We start from the raw sequence: 24,490 nt of genomic DNA, 5'->3' as shown, positions 1-24,490 counted from the left end.
GGGGATTTTAAAAGGCTAATCTGAAAACAAGACTCCCTAAATTTTATCAGCATATCGATTGCGCAACCAGGGGTGGAAAAACCTTGGATCATTGTTACTCTAACTTCCGCGACGCATATAAGGCCCTGCCCCGCCCCCCTTTCGGAAAAGCTGACCACGACTCCATTTTGTTGATCCCTGCCTACAGACAGAAACTAAAACAAGAGGCTCCCACGCTGAGGTCTGTCCAACGCTGGTCCGACCAAGCTGACTCCACACTCCAAGACTGCTTCCATCAAGTGGACTGGGATATATTTCGTATTGCGTCAGATAACAATATTGACGAATACGCTGATTCGGTGTGCGAGTTCATTAGAACGTGCGTTGAAGATGTCGTTCCCATAGCAACGATTAAAACATTCCCTAACCAGAAACCGTGGATTGATGGCAGCATTCGCGTGAAACTGAAAGCGCGAACCACTGCTTTTAATTAGGGCAAGGTGACCGGAAACATGACTGAATACAAACAGTGCAGTTATTCCCTCCGCAAGGCTATCAAACAAGCTAAGCGTCAGTACAGAGACAAAGTAGAATCTCAATTCAACGGCTCAGACACAAGAGGCATGTGGCAGGGTCTACAGTCAATCACGGACTACAGGAAGAAATCCAGCCCAGGATGTCTTGCTCCCAGGCAGACTAAATAACTTTTTTGCCCGCTTTGAGGACAATACAGTGCCACTGACACGGCCTGCAACGAAAACATGCGGTCTCTCCTTCACTGCAGCCGAGGTGAGTAAGACATTTAAACGTGTTAACCCTCGCAAGGCTGCAGGCCCAGACGGCATCCCCAGCCGCGCCTCAGAGCATGCGCAGACCAGCTGGCCGGTGTGTTTACGGACATATTCAATCAATCCCTATACCAGTCTGCTGTTCCCACATGCTTCAAGAGGGCCACCATTGTTCCTGTTCCCCAGAAAGCTATGGTAACTGAGCTAAACGACTACCGCCCGTAGCACTCACATCCGTCATCATGAAGTGCTTTGAGAGACTAGTCAAGGACCATATCACCTCCACCCTACCGGACACCCTAGACCCACTCCAATTTGCTTACCGCCCAAATAGGTCCACAGACGATGCAATCTCAACCACACTGCACACTGCCCTAACCCATCTGGACAAGAGGAATACCTATGTGAGAATGCTGTTCATCGACTACAGCTCGGCATTCAACACCATAGTACCCTCCAAGCTCGTCATCAAGCTCGAGACCCTGGGTCTCGACCCCGCCCTGTGCAACTGGGTACTGGACTTCCTGACGGGCCGCCCCCAGGTGGTGAGGGTAGGCAACAACATCTCCTCCCCGCTGATCCTCAACACTGGGGCCCCACAAGGGTGCGTTCTGAGCCCTCTCCTGTACTCCCTGTTCACCCACGACTGCGTGGCCACGCACGCACGGAACAGTAGTGGAGAGGGTAGCAAGTTTTAAGTTCCTCGGCATACACATCACAGACAAACTGAATTGGTCCACTCACACAGACAGCATCGTGAAGAAGGCGCAGCAGCGCCTCTTCAACCTCAGGAGGCTGAAGAAATTCGGCTTGTCACCAAAAGCACTCACAAACTTCTACAGATGCACAATCGAGAGCATCCTGGCGGGCTGTATCACCGCCTGGTACGGCAACTGCTCCGCCCTCAACCATAAGGCTCTCCAGAGGGTAGTGAGGTCTGCACAACGCATCACCGGGGGCAAACTACCTGCCCTCCAGGACACCTACACCACCCGATGTTACAGGAAGGCCATAAAGATCATCAAGGACATCAACCACCCGAGCCACTGCCTGTTCACCCCGCTATCATCCAGAAGGCGAGGTCAGTACAGGTGCATCAAAGCTGGGACCGAGAGACTGAAAAACAGCTTCTATCTCAAGGCCATCAGACTGTTAACCTCTTGCTCCTACTCGGGACGCTTGCATCCCATCTAGAGCTCTGAAATGCAAATGCGCTCGCTAAATGCTAATAGTATTAGTTAAAACTCAAACGTTCATTAAAATACACATGCAGGGTATCGAATTAAAGCTACACTCGTTGTGAATCCAGGCAACAAGTCAGATTTTTAAAATGCTTTTCGGCGAAAGCATGAGAAGCTATTATCTGATAGCATGAAACAATACACTACAACACAAAAGATCCGCAAGGGACGTAAACAAAATAATTAGCATTTCGGCGTTACACAAAGCGCACAATAAAATAGAAAACATTCATTACCTTTCACCATCTTCTTTGTTGGCACTCCTAGATGTCCCATAAACACTATTGGGTCTTTATTTCGATTAAATCGGTCCATATAAAGCCTAGATATCGTTATATGTAGACTGTGTGATAAACGAAAAAACATTGTTTCAAAACGTAACGTCATTTTTTTAAATTCAAAAAGTCGACGATAAACTTTCACAAAACACTTCGAAATACTTTTGCAATGCAACTTTAGGTATTAGTAAACGTTAATAAGCGATAAAATTCATCAGGAGGCGATGTAAAGATCATTAGCTGTCCGTCTGGAAAAATGTCCGGCTAGAAACTCAACGAAAATATCCGGTCCTAGACCTGAAGAAATACGGTGCCTTGCATGTGTTTGACCAAAAAAACTCGAAGGGAAATGACAAGACTCTAGACACCGTGTGGAAGCTGTAGGTACTGCAACCTCAGTCAATTAATTGTGGTTCACCTTTATCAATGGGTTCAAGTAGCGCATGGATATATTTTCCCATTTTCAGTGATCAGTTTTTCCTGTGCTTTTCGATGTAAATGCCGTTCTGGTAAAGCCACAGCAGTGATTTAACCAGTTTTATAAACGTCTGAGTGTTTTCATCCACACAGACTAAGCAAATGCATATACTATATTCCTGGCATGAGTAGCAGGGCGCTGAAATGTTGCGCGATTTTTAACAGAATGTTCAAAAAGTAGAGGGTAGAAGGAAGAGGTTAAACAATGCTACCTTATATAATGTTATTTACCCTACAGTATTCATCTCATATGCATATGTATATACTGTACTCTATATCATCGACTGCATCCTTATGTAATACATGTATCACTAGCCACTTTAACTATGCCACTTTGTTTACATACTCATCTCATATGTATATACTGTACTCGATACCATCTACTGTATCTTGCCTATGCTGCTCTGTACCATCACTCATCCATATATCCTTATGTACATATTCTTTATCCCCTTACACTGTGTATAAGACAGTAGTTTTGGAATTGTTAGTTAGATTACTTGTTGGTTATTACTGCATTGTCGGAACTAGAAGCACAAGCATTTCGCTACACTCGCATTAACATCTGCTAACCATGTGTATGTGACAAATTAAATTGGATTTGATTTGATTTGACACACACACACACACACACAGGAGACACACACAGACACAGGAGACACACACACACACACTGGAGACACACACACACAGTGGTGACACACACACACACACTGGCCACACACACACACACACACACACACACTGGAGATACACACACACACAAACACACTGGAGATACACACGCACACACACACACACACACACACAGTCAGCATATATATATAACTTTGTAGTAAGAATGTTTAGCCCGATAAGTCAAACATGTCTGATATGAACATTGACATAAACCCTCTACATACTTGAGTTTCTCCAGTCTGCAGTGTGGATCCTCCAGTCCAGCAGAGAGCAGTCTGACTCCTGAGTCTCCTGGGTGATTGTAGCTCAGATCCAGCTCTCTCAGGTGTGAGGGGTTTGACGCCAGAGCTGAGACCAGAGAAGCACAGCCTTCCTCTGTGACTAGACAGCCTGACAGCCTGCAAAGAGTCAAATCATATTCAAATCACACTGATATTCTTTGGTGGTGAAAATAGTGGCAGTATATTTTTTCAACATATTCAGATATATCAGTGTCCTGAAACCTTCCATATCTATTCATAAAATAGTGTATCATCATAAAAATGACAAATGATCAAAGTATTGCCTGCAGATAGAAACATGTATAGTACAAATATTATAGTAGACTGACCAGACCAGTTTAAAAAGCAGTATCAGTCAGAAGACAGACAGTGAGGTATCAGATTTAGATTGTATTGAGTATTCAGTCCACACAATATCTATTTAGACAGTGAGGTATCAGATTTAGATTGTATTGAGTATACAGTCCACATCATATCTATTTAGACAGTGAGTTATCAGATTTAGATTGTATTGAGTATTCAGTCCACACAATATCTATTTAGACAGTGAGGTATCAGATTTAGATTGTATTGAGTATACAGTCCACACCATATCTATTTAGACAGTGAGGTATCAGATTCAGATTGTATTGAGTATACAGTCCACACCATATCTATTTTAAAAATAAAAGCCCTTTGTGTATCTAGTCCCCTATTTGAAGTCGTCAGTATTCTGACCAATTCACTCACAGTGTATTAAAGTAGTCAAAAGTTTAGTATTTGGTCCCATATTCTTTGAACACAATGACTACATCAAGCCAGTGACGCCATGATTGAGAAAGTTACAGAGGCTACAACAAAACATGCTAACCTCTCACCATTACCAATAACAGAGGCTACAACAAAACATGCTAACCTCTCACCATTACCAATAACAGAGACTACAACAAAACATGCTAACCTCTCACCATTACCAATAACAGAGGCTACAAAAAAACATGATAACCTCTCACCATTACCAATAACAGAGGCTACAACAAAACATGCTAACCTCTCACCATTACCAATAACAGAGGCTACAAAAAAACATGCTAACCTCTCACCATTACCAATAACAGAGGCTACAACAAAACATGCTAACCTCTCACCATTACCAATAACAGAGACTACAACAAAACATACTAACCTCTCACCATTACCAATAACAGAGGCTACAACAAAACATACTAACCAATCACCATTACCAATAACAGAGGCTACAACAAAACATGCTAACCTCTCACCATTACCAATAACAGAGGCTACAACAAAACATGCTAACCTCTCACCATTACCAATAACAGAGACTACAACAAAACATACTAACCTCTCACCATTACCAATAACAGAGGCTACAACAAAACATACTAACCAATCACCATTACCAATAACAGAGACTACAACAAAACATGCTAACCTCTCACCATTACCAATAACAGAGGCTACAAAAAAACATGATAACCTCTCACCATTACCAATAACAGAGGCTACAACAAAACATGCTAACCTCTCACCATTACCAATAACAGAGGCTACAAAAAAACATGCTAACCTCTCACCATTACCAATAACAGAGGCTACAACAAAACATGCTAACCTCTCACCATTACCAATAACAGAGACTACAACAAAACATACTAACCTCTCACCATTACCAATAACAGAGGCTACAACAAAACATACTAACCAATCACCATTACCAATAACAGAGGCTACAACAAAACATACTAACCTCTCATCATTACCAATAACAGAGGCTACAACAAAACATGCTAACCTCTCACCATTACCAATAACAGAGGCTACAACAAAACATGCTAACCTCTCAGATAACAGATAACCTCTGATATAACAGAGGGGGTATAATCTTTGTACCTCTGTAACTTTCTCATTCACCATCATTCAAGACTCATTCATTATTATTCATAATCATGGTAGTACTGAGTCATGATCTTGGTAGCATCCACATGAATGTAGAAGTGTTCAGAAACATCTTCTATTCTTACTGACAATACAAGTGAAGTGACTCCAAAATGACAGGACATTATTCACCATTCAGTTTCTATTAGGAAAACATCCAAAACACAACCAAGAAAAACTGCAAATTAATTCAACAAGTTAGTAGAATCACAAGCTTGATGTAATCACTGTAGGCATGGAACATGGGACCAAATACTAAACGTATGACTACTTTAATACACTATAAGTGAATATAACCGAATAATTACGACTTTTCAAATGGGAGAACTACATACATAAAGTGCTTTCATATCTGATAATACTGACCTCAGAGTCTCCAGTTTACAGTGGGGATTCCCCAGTCCAGCAGAGAGCAGCTTCACTCCTGAATCCTTCAGGTCATTGTTACTCAGATCCAGCTCTCTCAGGTGTGAGGGGTTTGACCTCAGAGCTGAGACCAGAGAAGCACAGCCTTCCTCTGTGACTCCACAGCCTGACAGCCTGACAAAGAGATCATCATGACTTCACAAACATATAGATGAATCTTCCGTTTCCTTGAATTGTATGGTCAAATTGTTATACTAATGTGAAAATCAATGCATTTATTCAATATGTTTTTCAATATAATATTATATACATATTATAATACATATTTTTCTCTAAACTGAATATTTCTTCCTGATGATTAGTTCTTAAATGTCATTTTATTTACTCACAGAACAGCTCTGGAGGCTTTGACCACTGGCAGCAGCCTCAGAAGACCTTCCTCTGATCTGGAGTATTTCTTCAGGTCAAACACATCCAGCTCCTGTTCTGAAGTCAGCAACACAAAGACCAGAGCTGACCACTGTGCAGGTGACAGGTTGGGTTTTGAGAGACTTCCTGATCTCAGGTATCTTTGGATCTCCTTCACTAGAGAATGGTCATTCAGTTCATTCAGACAGTGGAACAGATTGATGCTCCTCTCTGGAGAGAGATCCTCCCCGATCTTCTCCTTGATGTACTCGACTGCTTCTTCATGGCTCTGTGAGATGCTTCTTGTCTTTGTCAGTAGACCTCGTAAGTGCTTCTGATTGGACTCCAGTGAGAGGCCCAGAAGGAAGCGGAGGAAAAGGTCCAGGTTTCCCGTCTCACTTTGTAAGGCTTTATCCACAGCACTCTTGTAGAAAGTAACTTCAGGCTTGTCGTTTGTTTGCAGTTTGTCCATTAGATTCTCATTGTTGTTGATGAATGAGAGGAACACATATACAGCAGCCAGAAACTCCTGAATGCTCAGATGAACAAAGCAGTACACCTTGTCCTGGTACAGCCCACATTCCTCTTTAAAGAGCTGTGTGCACAATCCTGAGTACACTGAGGCTTCATTGACATCAATGCCAGACTCTTTCAGGTCTTCTTCATAGAAAATCAGATTGCCCTTCACAAGCTGTTGAAAAGCCAGTTTTCCCAGTGACAGAATGCTCTCTTTATTCCAGTGTGGACCTGTCTCTTCTTTCCCAAGATACTTTTCATTCTTCTGTTTGGTATGAAACTCCACAAGGTGTGTGTACATCTCAGTCAGAGTCTTGGGCATCTCTTCTCTCTTGTCTGTACTCAACATGTGTTCAAGGACTGTTGCAGAAATCCAACAGAAGACTGGAATGTGGCACATGATGTGGAGGCTCCTTGATGTCTTTATGTGTGAGATGATTCTGCTGGCCAGGTCCTCATCACTGAATCTCTTCCTGAAGTACTCCTCCTTCTGTGGGTCATTGAACCCTCGTACCTCTGTCACCTGGTCAACACACGCTGCAGGGATCTTATTGGCTGCTGCAGGTCGGGTAGTTATCCAGAGGAGAGCAGAGGGAAGCAGATTTCCCTTGATGATATTTGTCAGCAGAACATCCACTGAGGTTGACTCTGTGACGTCACAACAGATCTTGTTCTTCTGGAAGTCTAGGGGCAGTCGGCACTCATCCAGACCATCAAAGATGAACAGAACTTTGTACTTGTTGTAGTTGGAGATTCTTGATTGTTTGGTTTCCATTGAGAAGTGATTAAGAAGTTCAATTAAAGTGTGTTTGTCCTCTTTCATCAAATTCAGCTCCCGGAAAGGGAATGAAAATACAAATTGGACATCCTGATTTGCTTTTCCTTCAGCCCAGTCCAGAATGAACTTCTGCACAGAGACTGTTTTTCCAATGCCAGCGACTCCCTTTGTCAGCACAGTTCTGATATGTTTATCTTGTCCAGTTAAGGGTTTGAAGATGTCGTTACATTTGATTGCAGTCTCTGGTCTTGCTTGTTTCCTGGTTGTTGTCTCAATCTGTCTCAGCTCATGTTCATTATTAACCTCTCCTGTTCCACCCTCTGTGATGTAGAGCTCTGTGTAGATCTTATTGAGAAGTGTTGGGTTTCCTTGTTTAGCGATCCCCTCAAATACACATTGAAACTTCTTCTTTAGATTAGATTTGAGTTCACGTTGGCAAATCACAGCAAGCTCATCTGAATGAAGAAATAACACAGAGGATATTAATATTATGTCTGTTTTAATGTCTACAGTATTGTAGGACTGTTATAAAGTTTTACATTATAATAATTTATTCTCTAAACTGACTGTATAAATGTGTAAATGTTTTCATAATGCATTACAGACTGGTGTGACTGATTATATTATTATTGGTATTATTGATGGTATTATTAATGTTCTCTCTCTCTCTAAATGAATCACCACAACACATCCCTGCTGCTACTCGACGAGGTCACCAGGTGTTGTGTTAAGGCTGCTACAATATCATTGAGTTACACAGCTACTTTAGCTGTACTTTGGCTACAGCTTTTAAATGTTATAAAACATCATTAATCAATAGGCAGACAGATCTTACATTTCTCTAGTTTGTCAGCAAGCTCCTTCTGGTTCATTTTCCTCAGGATGTGCAGTGTGATCTTCAGAGCCCCCTCTCTGGCACTGCTCTCCTGCTTCTCATCTTCAGCATCCACCACTTCCTGCTTCTGACTCTCAAAGCCTTCTGGGAGTTCTGGACCAAGAATCCTCTTGAACATCTTCAGCTCGTTCTTCACAAATGTCATAATTTTCTCTTCAAGCAACTGAAATAAATAAAGTAAATGAGTTAAGCAGGAGACAAAATGCTTTCTCATTAACACATTAATGAATGATTGACAGATCAACTTTACTTGAGGTAAACAAAAACAAATCTACATAACAGGACCACATACACTGAATATGGAGGCCAGGTCTGTTTGATGACTCTGGGAAGACTGACCACTGAGAATCTCTGACTCTGATCTCTCCTGTTGGTTTCTGTGGACAATACATGAGATTACATCTCCTCATCCAGGGAGTACACACACACACACACACACACACACACACACACACACACACACACACACACACACACACACACACACACACACACACACACACACACACACACACACACACACTTAGGGAGGGAATGTTGTGTTTGTTTAATATTGTTTTAGGACTATGAAAATGGACAAAAGGATGAGCCTATGGATTATGAAAACAACAACAATAAATGGGAAAATGTGAGATAAATGACTAGAGACAGTGTTGTTTAACTCACTGACCAGGACCCATGAGTTCTTCTTACCTTTGTTCAGTAGAAAAGTCTCCCTCTCTAAACTCTATAGGAAGTTCCATAGACCAGTCACTCTTCATGGACACACAGCTGGGAACAGGGGAGGCTGGTCTCTCCTGCTTGATTGGGCTTCAACACAACAGAGACAAACATTACATCTCTCATCTACTCTGAGCTCAGATGGGGAAACATAAGAAGAGTTTCATTCCAAAAAGCTATATATTCATATTCAGAAATGTTCGTAAATTAGCTTTAATTGTTTAAAGAAGTTATGTTTATGTTAAGTTATGTTTTTTTGCTAAATAACATGACATTTGGGGACCTGCTTCTATAAACCAATGTCACAAATTGAACTGACTTCCAGACGCTCGTTGGCGCGTGCAAGCAGTGTGTCATTTTTAATAACGAAATTCATTTAGCTACGCGAGCGTTGTAGTCAGTCTGTCAGCCCCGCTAAAAGGCTGGTGTCGTTACTCTGCCTTCTCCGGGGCATGTTGAGGTAAATTTACTAACCGGGAGGGTTGAATGATGTGATTTATTGGAGGGCTGGAAGACACACTCTCGAGGTTGTTTACTCACAATATCTGATATTAAATAGATTTTTTATAATGAATTCATACTGAGGTTGAAGTTCTGACTAGTGATTATTTACCCGGTGTTCAATACCTGCTATTGAGGCGCCCTGAAAATAATATTCAAAAGTTCGGTCCTTGGACACAGAGGGTTTAAACACTAAAGTTACCGTCCATCTAGTGAAGAGAGGAGAACCGGACAGAGGTAGCCAGCATCCGTCAACAAGAGAGGGAGAAGCCTCACCGGGATTTAACAGGTGGAAGAAACAACCGGGAGCTCCATCAGTCCACAAGAAATGCAGACAGCCGGTGATGATGTAGTGGTAGCTATGGTAACTAGGATGCTGCTGGTAGAGTAGCTAGCTAGCTTACCGAGCTGTACCGACTAGTTAGCAGGTCGTTCGTCTGTCCCTCGTCTCGATGACGAATCCGGTGAACCACAAAATGAAACAAGGACAGAGAGTGAAAAGGATCTGGCTACACTCATACTGTCCCTGACCGTAAAGAAAAAGCAAATTGAACAGTAAACTTCGGTGTCTCAACACTGTAACAAACTCCGTCGTTATTCCCCAAGATCACCTCAGTCCACTCTGCGCGTAACCGGACAATATCCTTGGCGCCACACCGAACGTGGACGCGGACAGTTCTGTACGGGGGACGCGGACAGTTCTGTACGGGGACGAGGACAGTTCTGTACGGGGACGCGGACAGTTCTGTACGGGGACGAGGACAGTTCTGTACGGGGACGAGGACGGTTCTGTACGGGGACGCAGACAGTTCTGTACGGGGACGAGCCACCCCTCATAGCCTGGTTCCTCTCTAGGTTTCTTCCTAGGTTTTGGCCTTTCTAGGGGGTTTTTCCTAGCCACCGTGCTTCTACATCTGCATTGCTTGCTGTTTGGGGTTTTAGGCTGGGTTTCTGTACAGCACTTTGAGACATTAGCTGATGTATGAAGGGCTTCATAAATACATTTGATTGAATTTGAATTGATGTGGATGAAGTCTTATGCCAGACCCACAAAGAAGGCGAGAAATTGCCCAAAACAATTACTTTTTTTTCTTCTACTGAGCTTTTGTTGTTTGTTGGAACATTTAGAGAAAATAAGAAGTATTTTCCCTTATTTGTATTGATAGTGTGTTATGTTCAGAATACACAGCCATACTTTACACATCTGGATACCTGTGTGTTATGTTCAGAATACACAGCCATACTTTGTGTTACACATCCAGCCATACCTGTGTGTTATGTTCAGAATACACAGCCATACTTTACACATCCAGATACCTGTGTGTTATGTTCAGAATACACAGCCATACTTTACACATCTGGATACCTGTGTGTTATGTTCAGAATACACAGCCATACTTTACACATCTGGATACCTGTGTGTTATGTTCAGAATACACAGCCATTTACACATCTGGATACCTGTGTGTTATGTTCAGAATACACAGCCTTTACACATCTGGATACCTGTGTGTTATGTTCAGAATACACAGCCATACTTTACACATCTGGATACCTGTGTGTTATGTTCAGAATACACAGCCATATACCTGTGTGTTATGTTCTACAATCCTTTACACATCTGGATACCTGTGTTGTTATGTTCAGAATACACAGCAACAAAAAAATGTTTGCCATTAGGTGTGGTTACTTGTTACTTTAGGTTGTGGTTAGGTTGTGGTTAGGTTGTGGTTAGGTTAAGTTGTGGTTAGGTTGTGGTTAGGTTAGGTTAGGTTGTGGTTAGGTTGTGGATACAAAGTTAGGTTAGGTTGTGTTATGTTAGGTTAGGTTGTGGTTAGTGTTGCCTGGTTAGGAGTTTTTGCAGAAATAAGATAAGATATAAGATAAGCAAGTTTACGAATCAGAAAAAACTGTAAAATCCTAGAAAAACAATATGTTTTGTGATACATGAAGGCATCCATCAGCAATCATTTCTGAGGAAAAATAAAAATGTTTTACATGAAAGATCCATCAGCAATCATTTCTGAAGAAAAATAACATGTCAGGAAGGTATCCATCAGCAATCATTTCTGAGGAAAAATAACACATGAAGGCATCCATCAGCAATCATTTCTGAGGAAAAATAACACAGGTTGTGGAAAGGTATCCATCAGCAATCATTTCTGAGGAAAAATAACATATGAAAAGCAATCATTTCTGATAACACATGAAGGCATCCATCAGCAATCATTTCTGAGGAAAAATAACACATGAAGACCATCAGCAATCATTTCTGAGGAAAAATAACACATGAAGGCATCCATCAGCAATCATTTCTGAGGAAAAATAACACATGAAGGCCATCAGCAATCATTTCTGAGGAAAAATAACACATGAAGGCATCCATCAGCAATCATTTCTGAGGAAAAATAACACATGAAGGCATCCATCAGCAATCATTTCTGAGGAAAAATAACACATGAAGGCATCCATCAGCAATCATTTCTGAGGAAAAATAACACATGAAGGCATCCATCAGCAATCATTTCTGAGGAAAAATAACACATGAAGGCATCCATCAGCAATCATTTCTGAGGAAAAATAACACATGAAGGCCATCAGCAATCATTTCTGAGGAAAAATAACACATGAAGGCATCCATCAGCAATCATTTCTGAGGAAAAATAACACATGAAGGCATCCATCAGCAATCATTTCTGAGGAAAAATAACACATGAAGGCCATCAGCAATCATTTCTGAGGAAAAATAACACATGAAGGCCATCAGCAATCATTTCTGAGGAAAAATAACACATGAAGGCATCCATCAGCAATCATTTCTGAGGAAAAATAATACATGAAGGCCATCAGCAATCATTTCTGAGGAAAAATAACACATGAAGGCATCCATCAGCAATCATTTCTGAGGAAAAATAACACATGAAGGCATCCATCAGCAATCATTTCTGAGGAAAAATAACACATGTGAAAAAATGGTGGATGTACCGTTTTAGAAACAAACTCTTAATCAATTCTAAAAAAACATTGTCATCTCACCTCTTAGCTTTGGTGTCATGTTCTCCAGAGAGACTCCTTTTAGAGGCAGGACCCCCCTCCTCGCTCTCCTCAGAGAGACTCCTTTTAGAGGCAGGCCCCCCCTCCTCGCTCTCCTCAGAGAGACTCCTTTTAGAGGCAGGCCCCCCCTCCTTTCTCTCCTTTCTCTCCCCAGAGAGACTCATTTTAGAGCACTGACCCCTAAACAGAGATCCAACATGTTGGTTGTGGTTAACACAGTGACAACTAAACAGAGATCCAACATGTTGGTTGTGGTTAACACAGTGACAACTAAACAGAGATCCAACATGTTGGTTGTGGTTAACACAGTGACAACTAAACAGAGATCCAGCATGTTGGTTTTGGTTAACACAGTGTCAACTAATTATTGAAGGTCAATTGTTCGCTTTTATTTATTATCTCTTAGAAATAAAAATGATCCAGACATCCATTTACATTACATTTAAGTCATTTAGCAGACTAAATCAGAGACTTACAAATTGGTGCATTCACCTTATGACATCCAGTGGAGCAGCCACTTTACAATAGTGCATCTAAATCTTTTAAGGGGGGTTAAGAAGGATTACTTTATCCTATCCTAGGATTCCTTAAAGAGGTGGTGTTTCAGGTGTCTCCGGAAGGTGGTGATTGACTCCGCTGTCCTGGCGTCGTGAGGGAGTTTGTTCCACCATTGGGGGCCAGAGCAGCGAACAGTTTTGACTGGGCTGAGCGGGAACTGTACTTCCTCAGTGGTAGGGAGGCACAGGCCAGAGGTGGATGAACAGAGTGCCAACTTGTTTGGGTGTAAGGCCTGAACAGAGCCTGGAGGTACTGAGGTGCCGTTCCCCTCACAGCTCCGTAAACAGAGCACCATGGTCTTGTAGCGGATGCGAGCTTCAACTGGAAGCCAGTGGAGAGAGCGGAGGAGCGGGGTGACGTGAGAGAACTTGAGAAGGTTGAACACCAGACGGGATCCAACGTTCTGGATGAGTTGTAGGGGTTTAATGGCACAGGCAGGGAGCCCAGCCAACAGCGAGGTTGCAGTAATCCAGACGGGAGATGACAAGTGCCTGGATTAGGACCTGCGCCGCTTCCTGTGTGAACATCTTGGATGTTGTAGAGCATGAACCTGACAACGGGCCACCGCCTTGATGTTAGTTGAGAACGACAGGGTGTTGTCCAGGATCACGCCAAGGTTCTTAGCGCTCTGGGAGGAGGACACAGTGGAGTTGTCAACCGTGATGGCGAGATCATGGAACGGGCAGTCCTTCCCGGGAGGAAGAGCAGCTCCGTCTTGCCGAGGTTCAGCTGAGGTGGTGATCCGTCATCCAACTGATATGTCTGCCAGACATGCAGAGATGCGATTTAGCCACCTGGTCATCAGAAGGGGAAAGGAGAAGATTAATTGTGTGTCGTCTGCATAGCAATGATAGGAGAGACCATGTGAGGTTATGACAGAGCCAAGTGACTTGGTGTATAGCGAGAATAGGAGAGGGCCTAGAACAGAGCCCTGGGGGACACCAGTGGTGAGAGCACGTGGTGAGGAGACAATTCTCGCCACGCCACCTGGTAGGAGCGACCTGTCAGGTAGGAAAACAATTTAGCGTGGGCAGCCGGATGCCCAACTCGGAGAGGGTGGAGAGGAGGATCTGATGGTTCAATAAAGTATCGAAGGCAGCCGATAGGTCTAGAAGGATGAGAGCAGAGGAGATAAGTTAGCTTTAGCAGTGCGGAGCGCCTCCGTGATACAGAGAAGAGCAGTCTCAGTTGAATGACTAGTCTTGAAACCTGACTGATTTGGATCAAGAAGGTCATTCTGAGAGAGATAGCGGGAGAGCTGGCCAAGGACGGCAGTTCAAGGGTTTTGGAGAGAAAAGAAAGAAGGGATACTGGTCTGTAGTTGTTGACATCGGAGGGATCGAGTGTAGGTTTTTTCAGAAGGGGTGCAACTCTCGCTCTCTTGAAAACTGAAGGGACGTAGCCAGCGGTCAGGGATGAGTTGATGAGCGAGGTGAGGTAAGGGAGAAGGTCTCCGGAAATGGTCTGGAGAAGAGAGGAAGGGATAGGGTCAAGCGGGCAGGTTGTTGGGCGGCCGGCCGTTAGCAAGAACAACATTTCATCTGGAGAGAGAGGGGAGAAAGAGGTCAGAGCACAGGGTAGGGCAGTGTGAGCAGAACCAGCGGTGTCGTTTGACTTAGCAAACGAGGATCGGATGTCACGTCGACCTTCTTTTCAAAATGGTTGACTTGAAGTCATCTGCAGAGAGGGAGGAGGGGGAGGATTCAGGAGGGAGGAGAAGGTGGCAAAGAGCTTCCTAGGGTTAGAGGCAGATGCTTGGAATTTAGAGTGGTAGAAAGTGACTTTAGCAGCAGCGAGCAGAAGAGGAAAATGTAGAGAGGAGGGAGTGAAAGGATGCCAGGTCCGCAGGGAGGCGATGTTTTTCCATTTCCGACTTGGCTGCCCGGAGCCCTGTCAGGTGATTTATGAACATGTCATTGTGATTGATATTTTTGACCTCTCCATGTTGGAACTAATAATAATAATAATAATAATTAATAATAATAATAACTTAATAATACAAATATTAATAATAACAATATAATACATGTAATAATTATAATGTCTCACTTTCTCTTAATAATTTCTCTCATTCTAGTGTGTTGCTTTGTTCAACAGGTATGATATTAATGTGTTACTGAATTCAGTTAGCTATATGAACAAAATGTTGTTCAGTGGTTTCTTGACTTACACCAGTTAGCTCATTGGAATGTTATTGAAAACAACAAATGTTCTGATATGAAAACATGATTTGACTATGATACAGTTAGCTATTTTTACAAATGTTATTGAATGTGACTTGACTACACCCAGTTAGCTATATGAACAACATGTTATTGAATGTGACTTGACTACACCCAGTTAGCTATATGAACAACATGTTATTGAATGTGACTTGACTACACCCAGTTAGCTATATGAACAACATGTTATTGAATGTGACTTGACTACACCCAGTTAGCTATATGAACAACATGTTATTGAATGTGACTTGACTACACCCAGTTAGCTATATGAACAACATGTTATTGAATGTGACTTGACTACACCCAGTTAGCTATATGAACAACATGTTATTGAATGTGACTTGACTACACCCAGTTAGCTATATGAACAACATGTTATTGAATGTGACTTGACTACACCCAGTTAGCTATATGAACAACATGTTATTGAATGTGACTTGACTACACCCAGTTAGCTATATGAACAACATGTTATTGAATGTGACTTGACTACACCCAGTTAGCTATATGAACAACATGTTATTGAATGTGACTTGACTACACCCAGTTAGCTATATGAACAACATGTTATTGAATGTGACTTGACTACACCCAGTTAGCTATATGAACAACATGTTATTGAATGTGACTTGACTACACCCAGTTAGCTATATGAACAACATGTTATTGAATGTGACTTGACTACACCCAGTTAGCTATATGAACAACATGTTATTGAATGTGACTTGACTACACCCAGTTAGCTATATGAACAACATGTTATTGAATGTGACTTGACTACACCCAGTTAGCTATATGAACAACATGTTATTGAATGTGACTTGACTACACCCAGTTAGCTATATGAACAACATGTTATTGAATGTGACTTGACTACACCCAGTTAGCTATATGAACAACATGTTATTGAATGTGACTTGTTACCCAGTTAGCTATATGAACAACATGTTATTGAATGTGACTTGACTACACCCAGTTAGCTATATGAACAACATGTTATTGAATGTGACTTGACTACACCCAGTTAGCTATATGAACAACATGTTATTGAATGTGACTTGACTACACCCAGTTAGCTATATGAACAACATGTTATTGAATGTGACTTGACTACACCCAGTTAGCTATATGAACAACATGTTATTGAATGTGACTTGACTACACCCAGTTAGCTATATGAACAACATGTTATTGAATGTGACTTGACTACACCCAGTTAGCTATATGAACAACATGTTATTGAATGTGACTTGACTACACCCAGTTAGCTATATGAACAACATGTTATTGAATGTGACTTGACTACACCCAGTTAGCTATATGAACAACATGTTATTGAATGTGACTTGACTAAACCCAGTTAGCACCATTTTGTATGATTGAACTGTCACGTAGCTGTCCCAGGTGAAATGGACTGTTACATCTGAGTGTTTTCCTGTCATTCACTAAACTAAAATAACACCAGACATTTAAATTATCTACACACTTTACAATAATCCCTGGGAAGAGTCTTACCTTGTAGCCTGAATTCACAACCAGAACATGTCAAGTCATTGAGATATTTTCCGTTGTGCTGAGAGAGAACCTTCCTGATGACAAGTGTCTCTGTATCTATATTCTAGGTACAGTTGATCTTTGGATGTAATAATATCTGGTCAAAGTCTAGTGACACAACACCATAGTATATCATAACCATAACAGCAGTTGGCCAGTAAAGGCCATGGAATACTATAAAACAGGGTTCGTCAACTAGGTTTGGCTTCGGGACAATTGTTTTCTGAGTTAAAGTCGGTGGGTCAGAACATAATTATATAATATTTGATAAGTACATAGCATTCAGTGACAATAAAATAATTTGATCTGATTAAGTTCATAAAATCACCAATATCTCTATTAAATTCTCATGATTTGTTTATTTCTCTGTGTGTTGATTGTTGGGTAAAATAATGTTTTGTTTAGGTCTATGTAGTCTACAAATCTAAATTTATTAATGGGTAAACAGGTCTAAAATGCTGTACAGTAGTCTAAAACCCCACTTTATTAATGGGTAATACAGGTCTAGGAAAAACTCCTAGAAAGGCCAAACTACTTTATTAATGGGTAAAACAGGCTATATGGGGTAGCCTTCTGGCTAGTTATAACAGAACATACCAAGATGTTCAAATTAATGACCAGGGTCGAATAAAACAGGTCTGAAACTGTAGTCAGCACTGTAGGTGGACTACACAACTTTATTAATGGGTAAAACAGGTCCTATGTAGCCTACTGTAGTCTATGTGGGGTGGCTACTTTATTAATGGGTAAAACAGATCTATAACAGAACATGTAGCCTACTGAAGTCTACACTACTTTATTAATGGGTAAAACAGGTCTATGTAGCCTACTGTAGTCTACACTACTTTATTAATGGGTAAAACAGGTCTATGGGGACAGCAAGGAGCCTACTGTAGTCTACACTACCTTATTAATGGGTAAAACAGGTCTATGTAGCCTACTGTAGTCTACACTACTTTATTAATGGGTAAAACAGGTCTATGTAGCCAAGAAGTCTACACTACTTTAAATGGGTAAAACAGGTCTATGTAGCCTACTGTAGTCTACACTACTTTATTAATGGGTAAAAATCAGGTCTATGTAGCCTACTGTAGTCTACACTACTTTATTAATGGGTAAAACAGGTCTATGTAGCCTACTGTAGTCTACACTACTTTATTAATGGGTAAAACAGGTCTATGTAGCCTACTGTAGTCTACACTACTTTATTAATGGGTAAAACAGGTCTATGTAGCCTACTGTAGTCTACACTACTTTATTAATGGGTAAAACAGGTCTATGTAGCCTACTGTAGTCTACACTACTTTATTAATGGGTAAAACAGGTCTATGTAGCCTACTGTAGTCTACACTACTTTATTAATGGGTAAAACAGGTCTATGTAGCCTACTGTAGTCTACACTACTTTATTAATGGGTAAAACAGGTCTATGTAGCCTACTGTAGTCTACACTACTTTATTAATGGGTAAAACAGGTCTATGTAGCCTACTGTAGTCTACACTACTTTATTAATGGGTAAAACAGGTCTATGTAGCCTACTGTAGTCTACACTACTTTATTAATGGGTAAAACAGGTCTATGTAGCCTACTGTAGTCTACACTACCTTTATTAATGGGTAAAACAGGTCTATGTAGCCTACTGTAGTCTACACTACTTTATTAATGGGTAAAACAGGTCTATGTAGCCTACTGTAGTCTACACTACTTTATTAATGGGTAAAACAGGTCTATGTAGCCTACTGAAGTCTACACTACTTTATTAATGGGTAAAACAGGTCTATGTAGCCTACTGTAGTCTACACTACCAGTTATTAATGGGTAACGGGAGGTCTATGTAGCCTACTGGGGAGTCTACACTACCTTATTAATGGGTAAAACAGGTCTATGTAGCCTACTGTAGTCTACACTACTTTATTAATGGGTAAAACAGGTCTATGTAGCCTACTGAAGTCTACACTACTTTATTAATGGGTAAAACAGGTCTATGTAGCCTACTGTAGTCTACACTACTTTATTAATGGGGTAAAACAGGTCTATGTAGCCTACTGTAGTCTACACTACTTTATTAATGGGAAAAAACAGGTCTATGTAGCCTACTGTAGTCTACACTACTTTATTAATGGGTAAAACAGGTCTATGTAGTCTACTGTAGTCTACACTACTTTATTAATGGGTAAAACAGGTCTATGTAGCCTACTGTAGTCTACACTACTTTATTAATGTCAACATTCATTCAGAACAATTAGCTTGATAGCAAGAGAACATGTCGCTCTCAGAAAGTAGCAAAAGAAAGGTGGAGAATGAAAATCTAAGTTTCAGGAAAGAACGGACAGAGATATGCATTCATCTAACCATCTATCTCCTAACAGACAGAGAGATATGCATTCATCTAACCATATATCTCCTAACAGACAGAGAGATATGCATTCATCTAACCATCTATCTCCAAACAGACAGAGAGATAAGCATTCATCTAACCATCTATCTCCTAACAGACAGAGATATGCATTCATCTAACCATCTATCTCCTAACAGACAGAGAGATATGCATTCATCTAACCATCTATCTCCTAACAGACAGAGATATGCATTCATCTAACCATCTATCTCCAAACAGACAGAGATCTCCTAACAGACAGAGAGCATATGCATTTATCTAACCATCTTTCTCCAATGCGCAGCCAATGTGTCTTGTTTGCAATGAAATTGTCACTGTTTGCAAAGAATTCAATCTCAGTCGGCATTATGAATCTTAAGCATGGTACTTTCAAAGTGGACTTCCCGCCCCAGACAGAGGCTCGACGCAGAAAAATGTAAGCATTAACTACAAGCTACAAACACGGCAGTAGAATCCTCCTTCGTGGCCTGACCCAACAACAGGTCACAAGTGCTTCCTTAAAGCATCCTGGGTTCTAACCAAACACAACATGCCCTTCACAGACGCAGAGCTATTTAAAAAGCACATGGTGACAGTTTGGGAGGAATTGACTACAGACAAGTCTATAGATAGCATCATATTGTCTGTCAAACAGGTGCCCCTGTCTGCATCAACAGCCTTGTCCTCTGGTGGATATAGTGCATAATATTGTTATGGAGGAGCTCAGTCAGGCTGAACATTTCTCCTGGCTATTGATGAGACTGTTGTTCCCCTGGCTATTGATGAGACTGTTGTTCCCCTGGCTATTGATGAGACTGTTGTTCTCCTGGCTATTGATGAGACTGTTGTTCTCCTGGCTATTGATGAGACTGTTGTTCTCCTGGCTATTGATGAGACTGTTGTTCTCCTGGCTATTGATGAGACTGTTGTTCCCTGGCTATTGATGAGACTGTTTGTTCCCCTGGCTATTGATGAGACTGTTGTTCCCTGGCTATTGATGAGAGAACTGTTGTTCCCTGGCTATTGATGAGAGAACTGTTGTTCCCCTGGCTATTGATGAGAGAACTGTTGTTCTCCTGGCTATTGATGAGAGAACTGTTGTTCTCCTGGCTATTGATGAGAGAACTGTTGTTTCCCTGGCTATTGATGAGAGAACTGTTGTTTCCCTGGCTATTGATGAGAGAACTGTTGTTCTCCTGGCTATTGATGAGAGAACTGTTGTTTCCCTGGCTATTGATGAGAGAACTGTTGTTCTCCTGGCTATTGATGAGAGAACTGTTGTTCTCCTGGCTATTGATGAGAGAACTGTTGTTCTCCTGGCTATTGATGAGAGAACTGTTGTTTCCTGGCTATTGATGAGAGAACTGTTGTTTCCTGGCTATTGATGAGAGAACTGTTGTTTCCCTGGCTATTGATGAGAGAACTGTTGTTTCCCTGGCTATTGATGAGAGAACTGTTGTTTCCCTGGCTATTGATGAGATAACTGTTGTTCTCCTGGCTATTGATGAGAGAACTGTTGTTCTCCCTGGCTATTGATGAGAGAACTGTTGTTTCCTGGCTATTGATGAGAGAACTGTTGTTCTCTAGCTATTGATGAGAGAACTGTTGCATTTGTTACATACATTAAAATAAACTCCCACGTTACAAACTCAAATGTAGCTGTGATTCCAACGAAAGAACGATGGAGCAACAAGAATGGATTAATCAGAACATTCAGAAAGAATCCCAACTGAGACACAGGCCATAGAAATGTAAAGGTCATTTCCAGACTAAGGCCATAGAAATGTAAAGGTCATTTCAGACTAAGGCCATAGAAATGTAAAGGTCATTTCAGACTATGCCGACATATGTAGCCCATGCAGCCCATGTAGTGTTTACAGTGAATCTCCACGAAGGGGGAACATTTACTTTAAATGTCAACAACTTGTAGGCCTGTCTGCTGTATATGAATATCATAGCCTGGCCTATATGATGAGTAACATTATATTCAACCAGCCCATGTAGTGTTTACTGTGAGTCTCCATGAAGGGGGAACATCTCCTTTAAATGTCAACAACTTGTAGGCCTGTCTGCTGTATATGAATATGTGTAGCCTGGCCTATATGATGAGTAACGTTATATTCAACCAGCCCATGTTTTTACAGTGAGTCTCCATGAAGGGGGAACATTTCCTTTAAATGTCAACAACTTGTAGGCCTGTCTGCTGTATATGAATATGTGTAGCCTGGCCTATATGATGAGTAACCCCATGGTGAGTCTCCATGAAGGGGGAACATAAATGTCAACAACTTGATATGAATATGTGTAGCCTGGCCTTATGATGAGTCAACCAGCCCAGGTAGTGTTTCAGGCGTTCAGATAGTGAAAACTGATGCGTTTTAAGCTCTCACCTAAAGCCTGATGTCTTGGCATGTGGACATAAACTTTCTTATCAATCAAATATGTTCTTATTCTTCTCATTACAAATCTCTAGTAGCACAATCAAGCTGTTTCCCCAGTTTACTGAGGAGTATATTCAACCCCAGCTAAAAGCCTACAGACCTATTTATTAAATAAAGTCCACCACAGTAAGAGTCCTCAACTGTAGTGAGAACATTCTGTCATATGTTTAAGGGCTGTTTCATGATTGTGATTCCAAAATGTTCCAGTGCTTAGGAACTGTAATGGTTTGAATACACCTGCTCTTTCTGTGAAGAACTAAAGCTCCCTGTTTCACGTTGCATCGTGTCTAGAGGCGGTGACCGGAAATGGCGATGAAATTGTAGTTTTAACCCCTTTGTAGTTTGTTTAGAATAATGATGTATCAACTGTGCTACTGTGACCACACCATGGCCTCCAGTCTACCCTCTCCAGCAAAGTAAATGTATCTGAAATGACGAGTCAACAAGGCTTGATCTCTAAATGTGTTTCTCTGTAGGCTACATACTGAACCCTTAAAGCTACAATCCTTAGTTGATAAACCCATGTATGGACCGTTACATGTTGAGGGTTTCAGGATCAGAAGTTATTATTTATTTACAGACGACAATGGTGATCTAGATGTTCAAATGACAATATTTACAAAATAAACTAAAAGGACTTGCCTAGTTAAATAAAGGTCAAATAAAAGATATTTTCAAATCCACAACTAACAGGTCAATGAGGAAGCAAACCTGTCTATTCCATTAGACTCTTGGGGTTTATCAGGCTCAAGTCAGGTTCTCCTCATCATGACATCAATAGTAAATTACATGCAACAATGGCCTGAACCACATCTAACAATTAAACAGAAATGTGCTTCTTTTAACCCCGAAACAGCAATAAAATCTACCAATATAAACAAAGGGCCGGAATAAAAAGACATCAATTAAAACAGAATGGACATAACAACACACCCTCACTATTCCTCCATCAACATCACCATCGTTGTTGTAGTCAACACCCTCAATCAACTCATTCATCTATTCCTCCATCAACATCACCATCGTTGTTCACCCTAGTCATTCACCTATTCAGCCTCATTCATCTATTCCTCCATCAACATCACCATCGTTGTTGTAGTCATCACCCTCAGCCTCATTCATCTATTCCTCCATCAATATCACCATCGTTGTTGTAGTCATCACCCTCAGCCTCATTCATCTATTCCTCCATCAATATCACCATCGTTGTTGTAGTCATCACCCTCAGCCTCATTCATCTATTCCTCCATCAACATCACCATCGTTGTTGTAGTCATCACCCTCAGCCTCATTCATCTATTCCTCCATCAATATCACCATCGTTGTTGTAGTCATCACCCTCAGCCTCATTCATCTATTCCTCCATCAATATCACCATCGTTGTTGTCGTCGACATCATAATAGTCATCATCCACTTCCTGGATGTCCTCCACATCATAGTTTCTGTCCTCAATAAACCCCCATCTGAACAATTCAAATTGTCCTTCTGCCTGCTGGAGCTCATCAAGCTTTCCCGCAAGGACAACTCTTGCCCCAAGACAAAATCCATCTTGCTCTGTGTAATGTTGTTATTCCTCCACGATCAGTGCCTTTTCCTGTGAGTGGAACATCTTGCTCTGTGTAATGTTGTTACTCCTCCACGATCAGTTCCTGCTCCTGTGAGTGGAACATCTTGCTCTGTGTAATGTTGTTACTCCTCCACGATCAGTGCCTGCTCCTGTGAGTGGAACATCTTGCTCTGTGTAATGTTGTTATTCCTCCACGATCAGTGCCTGCTCCTGTGAGTGGAACATCTTGACAGTGAAGACATCATCCTCAATGTAGCGCTTCTCTTCACAAAGAGCATTTGCTTGAGGTGAACCTTCCCATCATCCTCTGCTCCTCCTGCTGTCCAGGACCAAGCAGTGCTGTCCACCTGCACTTCATCCTCGTACACCAGGGCCTGTAGGAGCTGTGAGGACAAACCGTCTCCTCAGGTTGTAGTCCTTCACATGTTTTTATGCTACTACGACCGTGGCATTTTGGACAGGCAGTTGGCAATATAATAATCATTGATAACAGATAATCAATACCTTGACCATCTATTGATAACAGATAATCAATACCTCGACCATCTATTGATAACAGATAATCAATACCTTGACCATCTATTGATAACAGATAATCAATACCTTGACCATCTATTGATAACAGATAATCAATCTACAGATAATCAATTGACCATCTATTGATAACAGATAATCAATACCTTGACCATCTATTGATAACAGATTAAACAGACAGAAAATAATCAATTCATCTATTGATAACAGATAATCAATAATCTAAACAAAAAAATAACATTAAACAGAAAAAATATGTTCAAGGAAATCTAATCTGAAATGACAGAAGCAATTACTCTGTGACCATCCAACAACAGATCATTAGCAACAGAAAC

At 41.3% G+C, this 24,490-nt stretch overlaps 1 protein-coding gene across 1 annotated transcript in view; it reads right to left on the bottom strand.

The window, feature by feature from the left end:
- The window catches only part of LOC135567517 (NLR family CARD domain-containing protein 3-like), a 22,858-nt gene extending 5,373 nt beyond the window's left edge, over positions 1–17,485 (bottom strand). Inside the window, exons 1-8 of the mRNA XM_065014881.1 lie at positions 17,197–17,485; positions 12,881–13,078; positions 9,317–9,433; positions 8,916–9,000; positions 8,564–8,786; positions 6,416–8,183; positions 6,027–6,200; positions 3,666–3,839 (exon numbers count right to left, since the gene is read on the bottom strand). Coding sequence (XP_064870953.1) covers positions 3,666–3,839; positions 6,027–6,200; positions 6,416–8,183; positions 8,564–8,786; positions 8,916–9,000; positions 9,317–9,433; positions 12,881–13,062 — 2,723 coding nt within the window. The 5' untranslated portion in view covers positions 13,063–13,078; positions 17,197–17,485. The remainder of the gene's footprint in view (positions 1–3,665; positions 3,840–6,026; positions 6,201–6,415; positions 8,184–8,563; positions 8,787–8,915; positions 9,001–9,316; positions 9,434–12,880; positions 13,079–17,196) is intronic.
- Positions 17,486–24,490: the final 7,005 nt, after the last annotated feature.

This window comes from Oncorhynchus nerka, unplaced genomic scaffold, assembly GCF_034236695.1.
Source record: "Oncorhynchus nerka isolate Pitt River unplaced genomic scaffold, Oner_Uvic_2.0 unplaced_scaffold_1965, whole genome shotgun sequence".
In the NCBI taxonomy this organism is placed as follows: domain Eukaryota; kingdom Metazoa; phylum Chordata; class Actinopteri; order Salmoniformes; family Salmonidae; genus Oncorhynchus; species Oncorhynchus nerka.
Note: the sequence above shows the minus strand (reverse complement) of the source record. Positions and strands in the feature narration are given on the sequence as shown.